Genomic DNA, 18,834 nt, shown 5'->3' on the forward strand with positions numbered 1-18,834 from the left:
AACATCATTAAATTCAGAAATAACTCGTAGCAAAGTACTAAGGTTACGTTTGTTACAATAGGCTTGTAGTGTAAAGGTTCCTACCTAACAATGGTTGCAGGGGAAACGGTTTAAGGGAGACAGTACAGAAAGTGATTGTACCTGCTGCTAAAGTTTGCGAACGAGTTCAAGTGAGTCTTCAGTTAAGGTAAAAGGGATGTTAAAGTTATTTTATCCATTTAATTTGCCACTCATACTTATTTCACATTCTTTTCTGCATGTGAAACTATATTGTCCTTTAAAAATATGTGTTTTGTGTAAATATTGTTGGGTTTCCGGAACAGATTAATTGGATTTACATACATTTCTTATGAGGAAAATGTGTTCGTACAGTTCTGTCTTCGTCAAACCTGGAGACGTGTTTGTTCACTGAGCAGCGGTGGGAGTTTGATACCTTGATGTTGTTGAGGTTGACCTCCACAAGCTCTGGATCATTCCTTTTTACCCTCATGAGAGTGTCCTCCACATCAGTTGAATTGGGCTCCTCATCAGGCACTGGTTTGTACTGAGTGGACTGGATCACGCCTGTCAAACACTCACAGTCAGCCCACATTCTGAAATATCCCAAAGCTAAATTGAATAGAAGTAACTAGAATAAATGAAAACTGCTATTCTCCTAAGAATGCTGAGAATTATGTCACCCAAGATACCACCGAACCATTAGTGCAGCATCATTTACGTATATCAGGGGTGTCCAAACTTTTTCTACTGAGGACATTGTACATTTAAAATACTAAAATCAATTTAATGTACATCAAAATTTGCTTAGCAATTGGAATTTGTGTTATAGATGACAAAGAAAATAGTTGTTACTGTTATATATAATATACCTAATTAATAATGAATTAATAACATTTTCAGAACATGTCAAGGGCCAAAAAAAACCCAACTAGGTGCAGGCCACAAATGTACCCCCCGGGCCGCACTTTGGACACCCCTGATTTAGACACCGTAATCATTATGAATACAAAGTAAAACATGTTCCCGTTATTTGTCACGGTGCAACGATTGCGTATTATTTTGATTGATATTGATTAGTCTTCATTCAGTAAGAATCACTAGTACTCACTGAGCTGAAATGTCATTGGCAAAGATTAGAAACCACGGTTAACACATCACAACATATCATAGTAATTACCATTTATGAAATGGATTAAACATTACTATTATGATCCAAGAGACCGCTCAAACCCAATGTTTGTATTAAGTACAAGGAAGAAAAATCCTAATTTACACTACCGTTCAAAAGTTTGGGGTCACATTGAAATGTCCTTATTTTTGAAGGAAAAGCACTGTACTTTTCAATGAAGATAACTTTAAACTAGTCTTAACTTTAAAGAAATACACTCTATACATTGCTAATGTGGTAAATGACTATTCTAGCTGCAAATGTCTGGTTTTTGGTGCAATATCTACATAGGTGTAAATAGGCCCATTTCCAGCAACTATCACTCCAGTGTTCTAATGGTACAACGTGTTTGCTCATTGGCTCAGAAGGCTAATTGATGATTAGAAAACCCTTGTGCAATCATGTTCACACATTTGAAAACAGTTTAGCTCGTTACAGAAGCTACAAAACTGACCTTCCTTTGAGCGGATTAAGTTTCTGGAGCATCACATTTGTGGGGTCAATTAAACGCTCAAAATGGCCAGAAAAAGAGAACTTTCATCTGAAACTCGACAGTCTATTCTTGTTCTTAGAAATTAAGGCTATTCCACAAAATTGTTTGGGTGACCCCAAACTTTTGAACGGTAGTGTACATCTTAAAACTTTATCGATAAATGAGACATAATCTAGTCATCTATAACATTGCAGCAAATGATGTCAATTACAACTTATTAACTATCTCGTAACGTAAACTTTATTGATTTATGTACAGTAGGAAGGGGATTAATAAGGCCCCATTCGTCGCGGTTTACCTGTCACACGAAACGTGACGGGTTGGGTGGTCGCACTATCCACTTTAGCCGCCAGATGGCAGTCGAGTGTTGACTATCTTAAAATATTTTGTGACAATTCCAACTTTTAACCACAGCGTCAGTTGCTATGTAAAGTGGCGCTTTTCCATCATTTTCAGCAGAGTGCAAAATGATTAACCCCCCCCATCTTCCTCTGACGGGAGATCCACCCAGGACTGGGGCCATATGAATCCCTTCCCTACCTATTGGCTGTTTGTGTTATATATTGAGAACATGAACAGAACAAATGTGTTTGTGTCTGCTAAGAAATGTAAACGGGGTGGGATTAAATAACCTCTGTTTCTTCCTACTCCTTTTCAGACATGTTGAAATGCGAAATACTGTATGTGTGTAAATATGTGATGAAGCATATTGTAAATTAATTCAATACCAAACCAGTTTGTCACATACAGTAGGACCCCTAAAGGTATGTAGTACTACAATGGCATTAGAACAATCTAATTGGACATTTAATATGTTTTATAATCTTCTCGGCATTGCCACATAATTTATATAAATAAATAAATAATGCATCCATTTTATATACAGCTTGTCCTAATTAGATTCATGGGTAAGCTGAAGCCTAACCTGTCTGACTTGTACACCCTGGACTCCCCCATGCTGTATCTTACAGCATGAGCAGAAGAAATATGTTTGAAATTCAATTCATCCATTTTGTACAGCTTGTCCCTTTTTGGGAACGCGGGGGGCGCAGGAGCCTATCTCAGCTGCATTCGGGTGGAAGGCGGGGTACACCCTGGACAAGTCGCCACCTCATCGCAGGGCCAAGAAATTCAATTCAATTATTATCTGCGTCTTGAACATACAGTACATGATGAATGTGCCAAACAAAACATAGCATTCTGTATTATTCATGGAGAGACTACATTTCCCACAGTCAGTTGTCTTGCTGATTAATGAGCCATCATATTAAAAAGAGTTGTGCAATCAGAGCAATATAACTGCCCAGAATGTATACAATAAAATAAAAAAATAAATATAGTGTCAAAATAGAAGAGATGGGTCACTGATGTAGTGTAGTTTGGGCGTCCTCAACATTTTCTAGGCCAAGGAACCCCAAGCTGATGAAGAGATGGAGTGAGGACCCCCTACTTATATAGCTTTTATAACATGGTGTTTTAAATTAAACTAGTTCTAAATGTTCTAAAACTGGCCGAGAGTTAGTGGGCGGGCGAGGGTGGAGTCGGCGCTCTTGGTTGCTTTGTTGGGTCTGCTCCTGTCTCTGGCAATGCTCCCCCCACCCCAGCAGACGATGGCGTGGAACACCGCACAGACCACCACAGTGTATACTGGTGTTGAAATTATGTTTTTGTTTCGTTGCTTGTGTATGCATGGTGCATTATCGGTTAACTTTTTATTGAATTTTTTCCTTTATAGCTGTATGTAGAAATGGCACTGCTGGAGTGGCAGCTGGTTGTATCAGCTCTGCTCTTTTAATGTCTTTAATGTCCTTTGTGTTCTTTGACGTATCTCTCTTACACACATGTTTATGTGTGCTACGGGTATGAGTTTTTTTCTTCTTCCTTGGCCTCAGTCTGGACCCCCTCTCCAGGGGCCCAGGCTAAGACTGTTTTTGTTTTTTCCCCCCCCCAGCATTTACCTGTTTCTCACTTTTTTTTGTAAGGGGCGCCAGAAGTTGGCAGACCCGTCAGCGATCCTGTTCTGTCTCCCTGTAATGTTTGTCTGATCTTGAATGGGATTGTGCTGAAAATCTTAATTTACCCTCAGGGATTAATAATGTACTTCTGATTCGTATTCTGATTCTGATGTACCTTGTTAGACTGTAGTTTCAGAGGTGGGGTCGTGTTCCTACTTTCCAAACCAAACACTTAGGGCCTGTTCTACTAAGACCTAAAAAACACGGGTTAAATTGCGTGTGCTAACTATAAAATTGTGTATACTATTAGTAGGCATGTTGTGGGTGATTTACTACAGACTGCGTGTACAATAGATAATAAAGTGCTGAAGTGGCGCAGACTGACCTATTTAAATGAGGTTTTCTGTGTATAGCAGCTGTCACCACTGAGACAGTCATTCCCATCCACATCCACGGCATCATATAGTTCAACCTGTGGCATTTTGTCATGTTGTTGACATGCAACACAAACATATAATATGAACCACCTTCTCTGGGCGATCTAGAAGTATTTTAACCTTAATTTATCGAAATAAGTCCCAATAGGATTTCAGACCTGCGTGTACTAAAACATGTGCAAACCTGATAGCACAGGTAAAACTGATCCACTAAATGTGTGCAAAGTGGATTGCGTCTGTTAAGTGAGCAGAATAAGGCGTGCAATCCATTTTGCGTCTCTCTCTTCATTAATATACAAAATATAAGATGATCGTTAAAAGGCTCACAATACTGGGAGGAGAAAATTTAAATATATAGAAACAGCATGCGCAATGGGAGTTATCAAAACTCATCACCGTTTTATTTAGCACGTTTTAAAAGGATGTTGCTGAATAGACACTTTGTCTATTCAGCAACATTCTTTTATCATTTCATAGCTGCTAGATGACTTAAGGGGCTGATTAAAAAAAAACTTTAATTGATGCGTTTTGGTGTCATTTAATATTTTTTTTAATGACATTCGTTTTTTCACAAAGAATATATATTACTAACATATATCCTATGTAATAAAAACGTCTTAAAGTACGCATTTTCTTGCATCTTTAGCACCGTAGTGCAGCCTCCCTCCAATCCATGAACCTTCAGCGGTAAAAGAAAAAAAAAGAAAAAAAGTGGTGTCTTTGGAGATGTACTTTGGACTGCTTCTAAAATGCCCATACAAAGTAATAGATGTCTCCTGCTTGTTGGAAAACATTGTAAAATGTCACAGGTAGGAGCATGATAACATGAATGTGCAGTAAATAAGTGTGGGGATGCCATACACGCAAAATCCTCATTTAAATAAGGCCGTCTGCACCTCTTTTCAATTTTACACACAGTGTTAGTAGATCGCACGCAACACACCCACTAATAGTACACGCTATTATATAAATTGCACATGCTGTTGTTGTGTTTAGATCTTGGTAAATCAGGCCCTAAAAATAGTTTTTTTAAGGAGGTCCTGCCAGAAACCTACACCAGTGAGAGTGGCACTGGGAGCAAGGTGGGTAAAGTGTCTTGCCCAAGAATTTAACAGCAGTGACCAGAATGAGGGAAGCTGGATTCATACCAGAAACCCTTAAGTTTTCGGACGACCGCTTTATCACCTGCACCATGCCACCCCAAGTGTGATTTAACAACAGAACCTGTTTTTAGCACGCTGATGGTGCACTCTGGGAGGCGCTGCGTTGTGTTGTGATGGTGCGTCTGGATCATTCCAGATGCAAGAAAATGCATATTGCTAGAAGTTCTTTCATACAGGAGATATATTGTATTAATAAGTCTTCCGTACGATAAAACTGACACTAATAAAACATTTCAAAAACAGCAGGTGCCACCAAAATGAATCAATTGAATCTGTATAATCAGCACCTAGAGTCATCCAGCAGTTATGTAGTTATAAAATGATATTGATTAAAAGACGATATGACTATTTATTATTTATATTTTTTAAATTTCTGACAGTCCAAGTACGTTGACACACACACTTAGGACAAAACATTTTCTGTCCTTTGTCTGTCTTTGCAGCAAAATGGCCTGCATTTCAGAGCCATTTGTGCGCAACTGTGCCACTTTGCACGCACAAAAACAGCAGTCGCAGAACAGTTTTAGCATTAATAAATAAGAAAGTGCGAGTGCTAATTAATTTTTTTTGCATCTCCTTCTCCCATTATTGTGGATGTTCTAATAATCAGTCTGCATGTACATAAAGACAGACACGGTAAATGGATTGCGCTCTCTATTTTGGTCTTTTAAGAGATGCAATGCTCTTTGCACGGACTTACTGTAGTAGATCAACATTGCATGCACTATCAAGTGTGCACATGTTTTAATACACGCAAACCTTTAGTAAGTCAGGCCCTTAACATAAAACATAAACTAGCTGCTTGCTGAGAATGGTGAGAATGCTGAGAATTATTGGCACAGCAGCAATAGGGGCGTGTCCTCTTTGTTGGAGGGACAGGTGAATGTGTACATTACTGACTGAAAGGCATCTTGTGTCTCCATTTATTTATTCACTACAGTGTGTTGGATCAATGTCAATATGGACTTAAAGGCCTACAAACAGGAGGACTTTGTTGGATAGCAGACGCGCTAGCGGCGACCTCACCTTGACTTCCTACGTCTCCGGGCCGCCGACCGCATCGTCGATCGCTGGAACGCAGGTGAGCACGGGTGTTGATGAGCAGAGAAGGGCTGGCTGGCATAGGTGGAGCGCTAATGTTTTTATCATAGCTCTGACGAGGTCCCGTTGTTAAGTTAGCGTCGTTAGCAACAGCATTGCTAGGCTTCGACAGGCGTCGAATACACATTAACCGTGTATTTACATGTCCAGTGTTTGGTTCGGTGTCTCCTGATAGTAGTATTGTTGATCTTCTGTCTATCCTTCCAGTCAGGGATTTATTTATTTTGTTTCTATCTGCATTTGAGACAGATACTATCACGTTAGCTCATGCTAAAGAGCTTCGTCGATGTATTGTCGTGGAGATAAAAGTCACTGTGAATGTCCATTTCGCGTTCTCGACTCTCATTTTCAAGAGGATACAGTATCCGAGGTGGTTTGAAATACAAATCCGTGATCCACAATAGAAAAAGGAGAGAGTGTGGATTCCAATGAGCCAGCTTGTACCTAAGTTATGGTCAGAGCGAAAAAAGATGTACAAGAACTGCATTCTAGTCCGTCACTCTAACGTTCCTCATCCACAAATCTTCCATCCTCGCTCAAATTAATGGGGTAATCGTCGCTTTCTCGCTCCGAATATCTCTCGCTCCATTGTAAACAACGGGGAATTGTGAGCAGCACTACCACTTGTGACGTCACGCTACTTCCGGTAGGGGCAAAGTTTTTTTTATTAGCGAGCAAAAGTTGCGAACTTTATCGTCGATTTTCTCTACTAAATCCTTTCAGCAAAAATATGGCAATATCGCGAAATGATCAAGTATGACACATAGAATGGATCTGCTATTCCCGTTTAAATAAAAAAAAATCATTTCAGTAGGCCTTTAATGACATTTATAGTTGTGTAAAAATTGCAGGGAGAATATTAAAAAACAGACCTCCCGCATTATATTTTCTCAACACTAACAGCGTTTTCTGCACTAGTCTAAGGTACTTTGACAAGTTTAACGCAGGACAGATGGAAGACTCTTTCAAATCAGGTTACGTACTGTTAAGGCCTTGCTTGTTCACGATGTTGCTGCTCGCCAGAGCTTCGTAGTACTGCTGGTTACTCATCAGCGTGTGCATGCCCAGGATGGCTGAAAAGAAAAATACGATAGACAGAATGGAAGAAATTAAGACAAACAAAGTATACTGTAACTTTGAATTGAGCATAATGCAAACAGAAGCTGGGCGATGGAAGGGCGAACTCAAAGACACATGCAAAGTCTCAAGCACATCAGTTGTACAGGCGCTAAAAGAAGTAAAGTGCAAACAAGCATATGATGTGTCAAAAAAAAAATCTGCCTTAGAACCTTGTTTTCCGGACTACTTTTTTCCTACGCTTTGAACCCTGCAGCTTATAAAACGGTGTGGCTAATTTATGGATTTTTCTTTGCTAACAGCCATAATGTTTTAAATTCAACAAATTGTTTTCATGTAACACCTACTGACACAATGAAAAGGAGTTGTACTGTTTGGGCTATGGCGCCATCTTTTGGACGAGTTCGCTCACTGCAGGGGCTGCGGGTTGAAAATGTACTTCCTGTTTTATGCTTTGAACCGGAAGTATATCTATTTTTGTCTACTATTGGTCCAATGCGTTTCTGCTCGAAAGGATTCTTTATTAACTAAAACAATTTATATTTACTAAACCGTCTCATGTATGATGTCTGTAGGAGTGCTTCCATGAATATTTGTACGTGCTATTGTAATGTAATCAAGCTAGTGTCGTTAGCAGTAGCGAAGCGTCTGTGTTAGTATTATTAACTTACAATGGCATTCGTTTTGTATTGTTTCAGTTTTGTAAATTTACTAAAACATCACCATGGAGCTATTGAGTCTGTTTAGCTGATTGGAGAGCTATCTGCCGCAGCTAGTAGGTCCATGACGATGACTTCTGTTTTGTATGATCAGCTGTTTTACTGCCATTCGACAGCCACCATTTGGAAACAATTAAGGTATGTGAATAAATATTCACAAAATATTTCGTACCGGTATATATCTGCAGCTTATTGTCCATGTTATGTAAAAATATTTATTTCTTCTGAAATTTGATGGGTGTGCCTTATAGCCCGGAAAATACGGTAGTTTGCAACAGCTGTTGCCTCACATACTAAGAGCTGTTTTGGTTTGTTGCACAGATTAATAATAAGTATCAATTAAAAATACTTTTGCGTATGATGCAGCGTAGTCCTACAATGTGTCTTTTTTCTTTGCATGCTAATACCATGCATGTATACTGCAGATACCATGTATGGTGCTCAGCTAACTGATCCAGCAGGGGTGAATGAAGTTAGCGGGGGATAGATAGGTGGTGGGAAAGATGGAGGCATCACTAAAGGGGAAAGGAGAGGCGTTAGACTTAAGAGATTAACACCAAGTGCCAGTAGGTGAGGTCATGAATGGTATTAACTGTACTGTACATTGATTAGTGAAAGCAAAGAGATGAAAAATTGGCGAAAAATGTTGAAGTATATTCGCGCCTATAGACAACAAAAAAGAAGTAAGTTGATATTGTTACCTGCTATATCACAAAGTTCGGCATCAGTAGCGCTGGCAAGAGCTTCTTCAAGCTCGGGCTCCAGGGTCACATTCTCCATGATGGGGTCGACAATCTTTTTAGGCACCCAGGCCTTTCCTGCAAAGTGAATGGATACTTATCCTGCTGAAATAATAAACTGTTCTTGAAACAACTTCTCAAATGTTTTAGTCTTCTCTGCGAAAAGCTTATCTCGAGGAAAATTAGCATATTTCCAAACAGTGCACAGCTAAACAGACACAGCTGTTGAGTAGCGCCAGGGGATACACAACTGTAGCAAGATGCATGGCTATTTTAAACAATGGCTGCCAAATAAGCCACTTTAGAACCAAATAAAAATGTAAGTGACAGCAATTTAATAAAGGTGAGGAACGCTAATAAAAGCATGAAATTAGGATGTAGGAAAGCACAAAGTTGGCGTCTGTGTGGCTCATTTTCTCTCCTCCTTCCTTACACTCATCGCTCGTCTTGAGCAACAATCTTCAATAAAGGTAAAAGTGATGTTAAATGTTCATTTATTAATTTCATTTCTTCATTTATAAGTATTTTGTGTTGTTTTCTGCATGTACAACTATGATTATGCTCCATACTTGTTATTGTGCTCATATTTTAGGGTGTCTGGAACAATGGCCATAATATAATGTTATTGATTGTACAGGTACAGGTACTTCCTTCTGTTTCCTGCCTTGAACCGGAAGTATAAGTGCCGTCCGTCTACCAGTTCTCCATAGTGTTTCTACTCGTATGGTTTATTCATTCATCACTCCAAGCAATGGTTGTAAGTTTTACGATATAACTAAAACAATTCATACTTATTAAACTGTCACATGTGTGATGTCTGTAGTAGTGTTTTAATGCTTATTTGTAAGTGCTATTGTAATTTAATCAAGCTAGCCTCATTAGCATTAGCGAATAAGCTAACACATTTACAAGTGTCTGTGTTTGTATTATTATTTTTTTAAACATTTGTTTATTGGATTTTTGAAATATACAGTCCAGAAATACAACCAAACAAGTAACCCACAAACATTATATATAGAATAATATAATTATATGTCACATTTGCAAGTGTTTTTGTTAGTATTATTAACTTACAGTGCCATTCTTTTTGTATTGTTGTTTGTTGCAGTTGGAATCTGTTTAGCTGATTGAGGGAGCTAGCTTTCGCAGCTAGTGGGTCCATAACAATGATGTTTGTTTTGTTTGATCAGCCGTTTTACTGCCGGCCCCGTTTGAAAACATTTAAGGCATGTAAATAAACATTTACGAAATCTTTTTTGTAAATATCTCATTTCACAACGTATATATATCTGTGGCTAATAGTCCGGTGCGGCTAATATATGGGAAAAATATGTAATATGTAAATAATATGAAACTCTAAATCCATATTATGAATAATTCATTATGACATGTTTCCGGTAAAATTAAAAATGGCTACTCTATTTGGAATGACAAAAACAGCAAGAAAGGATTCGAAGGGTGTATTTTTCCAGATTAAAATTGGCAATTGCCCATTTTTGAACTTTTTGAACTACTTTTTGAACGAGTAGCGATTTCCGTAGCTTAGCTACTTTTAGGCCCATGTAGCACGGTAGCTTACATCGAAGCTGGAAGTTACTTGAAAAAGAGAAATGGACCTCTGATTCAGGGCGAAGGGATAAAAAATATGGAGAAAATCCATGATGATTGGTTGGTTTACTATGAGTCACGATTGGTTAAGGTTAGGGCAAAACGTTACGGACAGGCGAATCAGAGGCAAGATACAGCCAGTCATCGACATTTGACATGACGAAGAAGGAGTCAAGGACAGAGGGAATATTCAAGCGGATGAAAAAATAAAATAAAAAATAAAGAAACTTAGAGAAAGATGGCAGAGGAATTCTCTCCCTCAGATTTTTCTTTTAGTGATAAAGACAACGTTCAGGAAACCCACAATGTGCCTCCCTTTGGATAAAAAAATGCCCAAAACATTAATTTTAGTTGTTTACCTTGTAAGCCCAAATCAAAACTACTCTCGTCATCCAAGACGTGGAACACAAAATTAAGAACCCACATTAAGTTGAGTTGAGTTCATGAAAAGTTGTACTGCATATAATCATTATCAACTGTTCCAAAACAACACACAAGTCATTGTTTTGTTTGTCAAGATATAGATAGACGCTGTATTTATTTACAGTAGGCAGAGAACATGAATAACATTACAGGGGTGGATCAAAGAAAAGGCAAACTAAAATACATACATACAGTGGGGTGTTGGGACCCGTAGAGATAGTTGAAGGGTGTCCACTGCTAAATGACAAAAAGTTATTAGTAATGGACCCTTACTGGGGCCATTTGGTGCCATCTGTACACTCTCTGTTACATTAACATTATTACCTATATAAGAACTTGAAATGTAGGACAGTGACAGGAACCCCAGAGCTTTGATTGATTGATTGATTGATTGATTGATTGATTGATTGAGACTTTTATTAGTAGGTTGCACAGTGAAGTACATATTCCGTACAATTGACCACTAAATGGTAACACCCGAATACGTTTTTCAACTTGTTGAAGTCGGTGTCCACTTAAATTGATTCATGATACAGATATATACTATCATATATACTATCATCATAATACAGTCATCACACAAGATAATCACATTGAATTATTTACATTATTTACAATCAGGGGTGTGGAGGGGGGGGGGGAGGGGTAGGATATGGACAGCAAGTAGTGGACATAGAGAGAGAGAGAGAGAGAGAGAGAGAGAGAGAGAGAGAGAGAGAGAGAGAGAGAGAGAGAGAGAGAGAGAGAGAGAGAGAGAGATCAGAAGGCATAGGAAGAAGTATCTGCATTTGATTGTTTACATTTGATTATTAGCATTTGATTATTAGCAATCCGGGGAGGGTGTTAGTTAAGGGTTGTAGCTGCCTGGTGGTGAACTTTTATTGCGGTTTTGAAGGAGGATAGAGATGCCCTTTCTTTTATACCTGTTGGGAGCGCATTCCACATTGATGTGGCATAGAAAGAGAATGAGTTAAGACCTTTGTTAGTTCGGAATCTGGGTTTAACGTGGTTAGTGGAGCTCCCCCTGGTGTTGTGGTTATGGCGGTCATTTACGTTAAGGAAGTAGTTTGACATGTACTTCGGTATCAGGGAGGTGTAGTGGATTTGTGGACTGGCCCACCGCGCCGCCCACAAGGGCCAGCAGCAGGCCGCAGACAGACGCACCCGGCAGAGGAAAAGGCACGAGAAAAGCAGGGGGCAGCCAGACCCGCCCGAGTGGCCCGGAGACCCCCCGCAACCAGATGGGAAGACCGCCCCCGCCTCACCGGCAACCGGGCCCCCACGAGCCCACCCCCACCCCCGGAGAGCGCGGCGAGGCCAGCCCACGGCCACCCCACCCAAGCCGGCCGCCACAGGACCACCCAGCACGGCTGCCTCTTAAAAGAATCGGAATCGAGAATCGTCAGGAATCGGAATCGAAACAAAGAATCGGAATCGGAATCGTTCGAATTCAAACGATACCCAACCCTACTGATGTGCCCAAGCCAGATACCTGGCATCTTTTCTTGGATGCTAGTTCATTAATGTCGGGGCTCAGGCTTTGAGCTGAGGCAACCTTCATTATAGAACGAAGGTGTTCATCGGTCATAATATCTCGTAGTACACCCGGACCACAGTCTTGGGGGCGTGCCTTAAAGGCATTGCCTTTAACGTCCTCTACGAGCTGTCGTCACGTCCGCTTTTCACCCATTCACCCAGTCACAAGATATGTGCGGCTTCTGTACTTGAATGCAACGCATACTTGATCAACAGCGATACAGGTTACACTGAGGGTAGCCGTATAAACAACTTTAACACTGTTAAAAATATATGCAACACTGTGAATCCACACAAAACAAGAATGACAAACACATTTCGGGAGAACATTTGCACCGTAACACAACACAAACACAACAGAACAAATACTCAGAACCCTTTGCAGCACTAACTCTTCCGGGTTGGGAGCAGAGTAGAAAAGAAAAGAAAAGAAACGGCAGATCAACTGGTCTAAAAAGGGAGTCTATTTAAAGGCTAGAGTATACAAATGAGTTTTAAGATGAGACTTAAATGCTTCTACTGAGGTAGCATCTCTAACTTTTACCGTGTGTTTATGTTGTGTTACGGTGCGGATGTTCTCCCGAAATGTGTTTGTCATTCTTGTTTGGTGTGGGGTCACAGTGTGGCGTATATTTCTAACAGTGTTAAAGTTGTTCATACCGTCACCCTCAGTGTAACCTGTATGGCTGTTGATCAAGTATGCGTTGCATTCACTTGTGTGTGTGTGTGCGTGCAGAAGCCGCACATATTATGTGACTGGGCCAGCACTCGTTGGACTGGATGAAAAGCGGACGTGACAATTTTTGGGAGGGGCACTGAAATTTGTGAGTCTCCCGGGAGGGTTGGCAAGTATGAGAATTAGCGGTGAATGCGGTGTTACCGCGGCACCGCCGCTGTATATAATCGGCGGGCCAGCTCTCGCGTTAATTTGATATCGCCTCAAGGGCCAAGTGAAATTACACGGCGGGCCAGTTTTGGCCCGCGGGCCAGAGTTTGACACCCATGCTGTAGGACAAGGAATAGGTAAACATGCTTCACTACACATCCTAGGAAGATACAACAGCTCATAGCTAACAAGCTGCCGCTCCTCATTGTAAACAAATGCCATGGGTGGATCGACACCTGACATCCACTGTAATAATACCAAGTACAAGAGCGTATCTAGTGAATACGACAACGATATTTTGATTTTTACAAAATCTTTTTTCCTTTTTAAAAAAAAATTTATCTTATGTTTATTAACTTAGGAAATATGTCCATGGACACATGAGGACTTTAAATATGACCAGTGTATGATCCTGTAACTACTTTGTATCGGATCGATACCTAATTTTGTGGTATCATCCAAAACGTATGTAAAGCATCCAAATAACAGAAGAATAAGTGTGTATTACATTTTAACAGAAGTGTAGATAGAACCTGTTGAAACAGAAAATAACCAGATATTAACAGTAAATGAACAAGTCGATTAACAATCAATTTTCTACCGCTTGTCCCTCATAATTTTGACAAATACATAGAATGAGAAATGACACAATATGTTACTGCATATGTCAGCAGCCAAATTAGGGCTCTTTGTTTGCTTACTTACTACTAAAAGACAAGTTGTCTAGTATGTTCACTATTTTATTTAAGGACAAAATTGTTATTCGATTGCAATAAGAAACCTATGTTTAATGTACCGTAAGATTTTTTGTTCAAATAAAGCCAATAATGCCATTTTTTGTGGTGCCGTTTATTTAGAAAAGTAACAAATGTTGGTACCGGTACTGTTACCAAAATATTGGTATTAGGACAACCCTCATAGAGAGTAACCAGCAGCTTAGCTTACTACATTTTCAGAGTAGCTTGCCCATCACTGCTTTCACCGTGTCATTGTGAAAGGTGTTTCTCCTATGTTGGTGACCTCATTGCACTCAAATCAAATCCTGTCAAGATAGTGAGGAATTAATGGCAAATACACAAGAAAGCTCTCATCTTAAATTCAACAGATTATGATGTAGCTCATATAGTAACATAAGAGATAACTTTACATGTGGACAAAATCGTCTGGTTCCGGAATCTTTTTAAAAACTAGCAGTTATATAAGTGAGTTTATACCTACATCTGACTTCATATTGTTGAAACTTGGTGAATATAAACGAGTGTGGGTGTTTGCAGACCGCTCTGACTAACATCATACTCAGCTCTGTTGTGTGTTCTGACTCTGCCACCTCATATTTGGACTGCCGTGTAAACACAAGCTGCTTGGCAGCGAAGAGACCCGTCATCTCCTTTGGTTCTCACGTTGTAGAACATGTTTTATGCCACCTAAAGAGGAAAACTGAGCAAGTTTCGTAGATGACAATTAAGCAAGCTGGCTTTCAAAGGGAAAACAATATTAAGCTGCCACTGGATTGAAAACAAAGGATTTTTCTGAATTTTGGATGAGAAAAATTGTCATGATTATGTTTTTTTTTGGTATTATTTCCTTTCCTTGTGCTCTTGTTGATGGTAGTATGTCTTGTTTTGTCTCTGTGTTTTGCATCATCTTTACTTTGTTCCTTGTTCTGCCAGCACAGCTGTTCCACATTGTTAATGTTGTGACACTCTTGTGTATGCCACAGTGTTATGTTGATTTCTGAGGTCCTGCTGGACCTGTGTTCCTTTTTTTCTGCCTGGTGCCCAAATAAACAACCTTTTGTCAGCACGTCTCTTGGCGTCTCTGCATCCTGGGATCACGCCAACATGCGGCATTGTCACAAATATAAGATATTTATCTTCTTAATGTGGCTGATTTTTGGCATCGATAATCATGCATTATTTGAGTAGAAATTAGGGAAATATCATGCAAAGTTAACTAAACTGTTCTTTAATCAATTTTATGAACGTTGTTGGAAAACAGTGACAACAACTGAAGGTAAGTAAATAGAATAGTACAGTGATTACAAAGTGTGAGGCAGGCCGGAAGACTGTATGGGAGACATAGCAGCTTGAAAAAACTAATAAAAGCTGTTTCTAAAACATGCAAAGTTGAATTCAGCTACTGTATCTAAAGGCTATATATTTAGTTTCTATGGTGAGAGCAAAAACAGGGCTTTGGTTTAGCAGAAAAATACACAAAATAGAAATGGAGGCCCAGTATTTTGAGGTTCATTGTTCCATACTTTAAATATGTATGGAAAATTAGATAAAAGAATTAGAAGCACTAACTATAGCTCAGACCTAAGCCAACAACACTGGGGAGAAAAAGAAGAGCATCCTATTTGTTTGTCTATGATATAAGATGGGGTATTTGTAGTATTTTTAGTTCTGAGAGGGAGAAACACTTCATATAATTTAGACGGAAACACTGATTTTTCAAACAAAAGTGGAAAACATCTTGAAATACTGTACAGATAAAGACTGAAACGCATGAAAACCAAAAACATTTTTCCTATGAGAAATAATATAAATTAAATTAATGCACTCCTGACAATCAAAAATATGGAAATAAACCATATTTTATCTAGAATAAGTAAAGTTTTCATTGCAGAAACCAATGTGAAATACATATAGGTGACCAAATAACATTTAATACCACTTTTACCTTTAACATCTGACTCCTATAAGATAACACTGTGCACCACGGAAGACAATAGCAATGATTGTAGAAATTTGCCAATGTATTCTTATCAATGACGGAGTGGGAAAGGTCTAGGAATGTGTTTGCGGTAAAATTTCAAATGATGCGTCTAGCCATTCATTAATTGACATTATACATGAGCTTCTCCGGGCAAAAACAGATAGTGGGGCCCTATGCAGAGTGCATGTTTTTCCTATAGGTCTATAGAGTCCCAACTGTAAAAGAACCAATATCCATTCTTCGCAATGACTGAGTTACCAAAGTGGGGATTCTTTGTTTGGACCCTTGATTCCGCAGAATGATACCCTGGAAAATGGACTAGTTGGCTAAGCGCAGTGTTTGACCGTACGATAATGGGGTAAATTTGGAAAACAATTGGCAGAAAAAAATGAATGCCACGCCATAGGCTCCGTTTACACTGAACACCAGATCTGATTTTTTTTGCCCTAAAGTGCGACAGATAAGAATTTTTTTGCCAGTCTTAACGCTCCAAAGTGCTTCAAATCTGATCTTTTCGCATCAGATTCAGGCCACATCTGGAGGTAGTCCAAATCCGATTGGAATCTGATCTTTTCAAATGTGACTTCAGTCTAAACGCAAAGCGACCTGAATGTGACCCGTATGTGACTTTTTCGTCAGCTAAGTCATTCGTGTGCGCGGGAAAAGACGCAGTCCGCCAGCGGAAGTGGATACTTCACCACAACATCCGGTTTTGGTAAGCAAAGTCTTCTTTCGACGGCTGAATTTTCGGTGCATCACTAGTAAATAGTGGCAAATAATAGGCTATAAGTAATATAAGAATATACAGAATTGACGCTGTGGCGTTTTTGTAAGTTGTTTACTTAAGTGAAATGGAAAAATAACGCTAACGTAGATCCATGCTGATGTCCGTGTTGCCTCTACTTAACAGCCATAAAAAGATTAGAACCCTCCAAAATATACACTACCGTTCAAAAGTTAGGGGTCACCCAAACAATTTTGTGGAATAGCCTTCATTTCTAAGAACAAGAATAGACTGTCGAGTTTCAGATGAAAGTTCTCTTTTTCTGGCCATTTTGAGCGTTTAATTGACCCCACAAATGTGATGCTCCAGAAACTCAATCTGCTCAAAGGAAGGTCTGTTTTGTAGCTTCTGTAACGAGATAAACTGTTTTCAGATGTGTGAACATGATTGCACAAGGGTTTTCTAATCATCAATTAGCTTTCTGAGCCAATGAGCAAACACATTGTACCATTAGAACACTGGAGTGATAGTTGCTGGAAATGGGCCTCTATACACCTATGTAGATATTGCACCAAAAACCAGACATTTCCAGCTAGAATAGTCATTTACCACATTAGCAATGTATAGAGTGCATTTCTTTAAAGTTAAGACTAGTTTAAAAATATCTTCATTGAAAAGTACAGTGCTTTTCCTTCAAAAATAAGGACATTTCAATGTGACCCCAAACTTTTGAACGGTAGTGTATTACACTATACATCCATTCATACTTTATATTACTTATTTATTGTAATGTAAAAAAAACACTAATTTGTAAGGTTTGGCAACCATATCTACGGTGGCAACTTTTTAAAATGTTGTAGTAGTAGCGACTTCCTTGTTCATTTACGGAATACGGTCAACTTCCTCTGTTTTCACTTTATCGAAGTGCGCATGCAAGTGACGTTGAGGTAACATTGGGGCCAAATTGGAGCCTGTGCACGTTTGCACTGGAGTCTGATAAAGATCGCATTTTACTTGCAGTGTAAAGAGTCAGCTGGAAAAAATCTGATTTCCAAAAAATCCAATTTAGGCCACTTCAGTGTAAACATAGTCATAATAACACCATACCAATAACGGATTATTGGGTGACAAGGTCAATAATGTAGTTCTACAAAGACTTACTGCAGTGTTATCAGGCTAGAGTGTCTGCTCTGGACCTCATGATAGGACTGACATCAAGAAAACCTTCTCAAGTTTCCTTTGAGGTCTGTCTGCCTGAGCATCTGTCAGTATGCATCACACTGTAACAGGCCGCACAGTGCCTGCTGAGGTATTGTCTTCTGGGAACTTCCCCAATCTACTGTGATTTAAGAAATGACTTCTAATCATGAGCATTTTGTTACACAGACCGTTGGTTTCAAAATGACATTAAGATACAGTCAAAGTCACCTTGTTGAACAATAAACCTAACAGACAACAATTTTGGAGTGTTACCTCTCTTCTCTCCTGTGAAAGGCACCAGGTCTTCTCTGTCTTGGTGTTCGTTGGCTTGTTTCTCCAGATGAGCCAGCAGGTTGCCTCTTTGAAACTGTCCTGTGGGTAATTTCTTGGTCTGATCCTTCTGACGCATCCCAGCAGGCAAGAGTGCATTCTAGACAATAACAGGAATTTACATCGTTACAAACGCTAACTTTTGGTCATTGGGAATTTCTCTTATGCAAACTTAAGCAACGTATTTAAATGCAGAAATCTGAAATCAAGGCCTACATGAAAAAGGCAAAATGTTGAAAGTACCATACAATATAATAAATATTAAACACACTTTTAATGACAAGATAAAAAAATACCTGCAGTGTGTTGGTGTATTGCCAGATTTTATATTTTGTAGGAAAACAAAATTGATATTCCTGCTGTAAGAAGTGAAGTATATGGCGCTTTTTCTCTAGTGACTCAAAGCACTTTACATAGTGAAACCCAATATCTAAGTTACATTTAAACCAGCGTGGGTGGCACTGGGAGCAGGTGGGTAAAGTGTCTTGCCCAAGGACACAACGGCAGTGACTAGGATGGCAGAAGCGGGGATCAAACCTGCAACCCTCAAGTTGCT

At 39.3% G+C, this 18,834-nt stretch overlaps 1 protein-coding gene across 2 annotated transcripts in view; it reads right to left on the reverse strand.

Annotated features, from left to right (window-relative positions):
- LOC133639673 (tropomodulin-1-like) overlaps positions 1-18,834 on the reverse strand; it is a 51,153-nt gene that overhangs the window by 14,665 nt on the left and 17,654 nt on the right. For both annotated transcript variants that reach the window (XM_062033181.1, XM_062033180.1), the window contains exons 4-7: positions 18,222-18,378; positions 8,815-8,931; positions 7,301-7,390; positions 434-564 (exon numbers count right to left, since the gene is read on the reverse strand). In XM_062033181.1, the coding sequence (XP_061889165.1) occupies positions 434-564; positions 7,301-7,390; positions 8,815-8,931; positions 18,222-18,378 (495 nt within the window). The remainder of the gene's footprint in view (positions 1-433; positions 565-7,300; positions 7,391-8,814; positions 8,932-18,221; positions 18,379-18,834) is intronic.

Source organism: Entelurus aequoreus, linkage group LG22 (genome assembly GCF_033978785.1).
Source record: "Entelurus aequoreus isolate RoL-2023_Sb linkage group LG22, RoL_Eaeq_v1.1, whole genome shotgun sequence".
In the NCBI taxonomy this organism is placed as follows: domain Eukaryota; kingdom Metazoa; phylum Chordata; class Actinopteri; order Syngnathiformes; family Syngnathidae; genus Entelurus; species Entelurus aequoreus.